At 41.2% G+C, this 2,500-nt stretch overlaps 1 protein-coding gene across 1 annotated transcript in view; it reads left to right on the top strand.

Moving 5' to 3' along the window:
• The window catches only part of LOC143041614 (uncharacterized), a 29,609-nt gene that overhangs the window by 25,746 nt on the left and 1,363 nt on the right, over positions 1-2,500 (top strand). The window contains exon 4 of the mRNA XM_076213622.1: positions 1-335. This exon is cut by the window's left edge and continues 104 nt beyond it. Within this exon, the coding sequence (XP_076069737.1) occupies positions 1-335 (335 nt within the window). The remainder of the gene's footprint in view (positions 336-2,500) is intronic.

Genomic DNA, 2,500 nt, shown 5'->3' with positions numbered 1-2,500 from the left:
GAACTACCAAGCGATGACACGAGCAACTCAGACGATTCAGAATCTCAAGATGCAACGTATACGACACAACTTGAATCTGATAAGAAACCACACCTCATCACCCAACCAGAACTCAATGATCTAGTTCGTGATCTAACACTTACTAAGCAACAGAGTGAACTCCTGGCCTCACGTTTGCAACAATGGCACCTGTTGGATGAAGAAGCTCGAATTACAGTATTTAGGAAGCGTTCTGCAAATCTACAGGATTTCTTCACTTTGGAAAACAACTTGACTTATTGTAATGATATCAGAGGCCTATTCAGTGCCCTTGAGCTGTCCTATGAACCCAATGAGTGGAGGCTATTCATAGATGGATCCCTTTACAGCATAAAAGCAGTTCTGTTGCACATTGGGAACACCATGCCTTCAGTTCCAGTTGCTTACTCAGTCATTTTAAGAGAGACATATGAGAACCTTGCTTTTATTCTAGACCGCATAAGTTACAAAGAGCATGAGTGGTTAATTTGTGCAGACTTGAAAGTAGTAGCCATACTTAATGGGCTACAAACTGGATACACCAAATTTATGTGCTTTCTTTGCAAGTGGGACAGTAGGGGCAGATCAGAACATTATATACGCTCAGAATGGCCATCTCGGGAATCTATGACGCTTGGATGCCATAATGTAATTCATGAGCCACTAGTTAAGAAGGAGAAAATCATTTTGCCACCACTGCATATAAAACTAGGCCTAATGAAGCAATTTACCAAAGCACTGCAACATAACAAGCCATGTTTCCAGTATCTCAAAGGGATCTTCCCTAAAATTAGTGATGCCAAGATTAAAGAGGGTATATTTGTAGGCCCTCAGATTCGCAAGCTTATAAATGATGAGGACTTTGAGGCGACAATGGATGAACCTGAGCTAGCGGCCTGGCATGCATTCAAAGATGTATGCAAAGGGCTTCTGGGAAAGCACCAAGAGTCCCAGCGAGAGCGTAAAGTGGAGAGGCTAATCAAATGCTACCAAGATCTCGGATGCAATATGTCACTGAAGATACACTTTCTTCATTCTCATCTGTCCTTCTTCCCAGAGAATGCAGCAGATGTGAGTGATGAACATGGAGAGAGGTTCCATCAAGATATAGCGTCAATGGAAAACAGGTACAAGGGAAAATGGAGCCCTGCTATGCTGGCTGACTTCTGTTGGAACCTGAAGCGTGACACGCCTGAGACGTCTTATAAAAGAAGTAAATAATAGATTGTAGGTTAATACATCATATAAAGCTAACAAACATGCCGATTCATTATATATTAATTAAATAAATACAATGAAGACATTTAATCTGACTTTGGGAGCAAAATACATTTATGGAACCTTGGAAATCTCTATTAATTGCATAATTATTAAAACAGCGATTTACAAAAAATTGTGACGTGGCATGAAATTTTTTTTATCAAATTTGAATTCAGCACACTGAACTTCATAATAAAACGCACATGAGAACTATGTTTTTTTCTTAATCCTGAAATTTGTTGTACAGTGTATAATCATGAAAAAAGTTGGGGATGATATTAAATGGTGAAGGAACAATGTTAGGAGATATGTGAATTGGTAGCATGTGAAGTGAAGCAAGGTAGCATGGTGCAAGAAGGAACGTCAGAGTAAGAGGAAAAAAGCTGGAGAGGCTAGGCAGAAGTGGGAAGCCATTCTTGGAGGGCAAGTGTCGCGGTAGATCTTGTCCATTCAAGGGGCCAGTTCTCTTGTTTGTGTTTTTGTGGTTGGCAATGTAAAGTGATTAAATTATTTTCCGTTGTTTCTTGTGTAGTCCTTTAGCTAGAATGGTGGATCCCTCCCAGTTAGGTAAGTGTCCCTCTGTGTCAATGTGGTTAACTAGAGCGTTGGTTTCTCGGTGGTGTCTAATGTCCGCTTTGTGTTCCCTGGCTCTGTTGTTAAGTCCTCTGTATGTCCCTCCGTAGTATGCACAGTCACATCCTTTGCAGGGAATTTTGTAAACGATGCTATTGTCACGGTTCGTCTTGGTTCTGTTGGTGGTCAAGTGTCCTATTTTCTTCCCTGTGTCATTTACTATGATGAGTCCTGTCTGTCTCAACGTTTTGGAAAGCATGTGAGAGAGGCCAGAGTTAGGAACCACAAGGTATCGTAAATCTGTTCTCTCTTCACTTCTTTTCCTCTGTCTGATTTTTTTGCTTTCCGTAGTGACGTCCCTAACATGCCCTCTGGGTACCTTAGGTTCCTGAATGCAGCGGTTACGTGTTCAATTTCTTCTTGTAAATATTCTTCGCTGCATATTCTAAGAGCCCTAAGGTAAAACCCAATGATAACCCCTGATTTGGTCTTCTCGTCATGTGCGCTAAATAGTGGATGAAGTCGTCTTTGTTTGTCGGTTTACGGTATACCTTGAACCTAGCGCTGCTGTCCAATCTGATGACGACAGCGTCTAGGAAAGGTAGGGAACCGTTGGTCTCTTCCTCTACTGTGAATTTAATTCTTTGGT

This window comes from Oratosquilla oratoria, chromosome 31, assembly GCF_046742065.1.
Source record: "Oratosquilla oratoria isolate Oo_2021 chromosome 31, ASM4674206v1, whole genome shotgun sequence".
NCBI classification, from domain to species: domain Eukaryota; kingdom Metazoa; phylum Arthropoda; class Malacostraca; order Stomatopoda; family Squillidae; genus Oratosquilla; species Oratosquilla oratoria.
The sequence above is the reverse complement of the archived record's forward strand: the minus strand, read 5'-3'. Positions and strand labels throughout refer to the sequence as shown.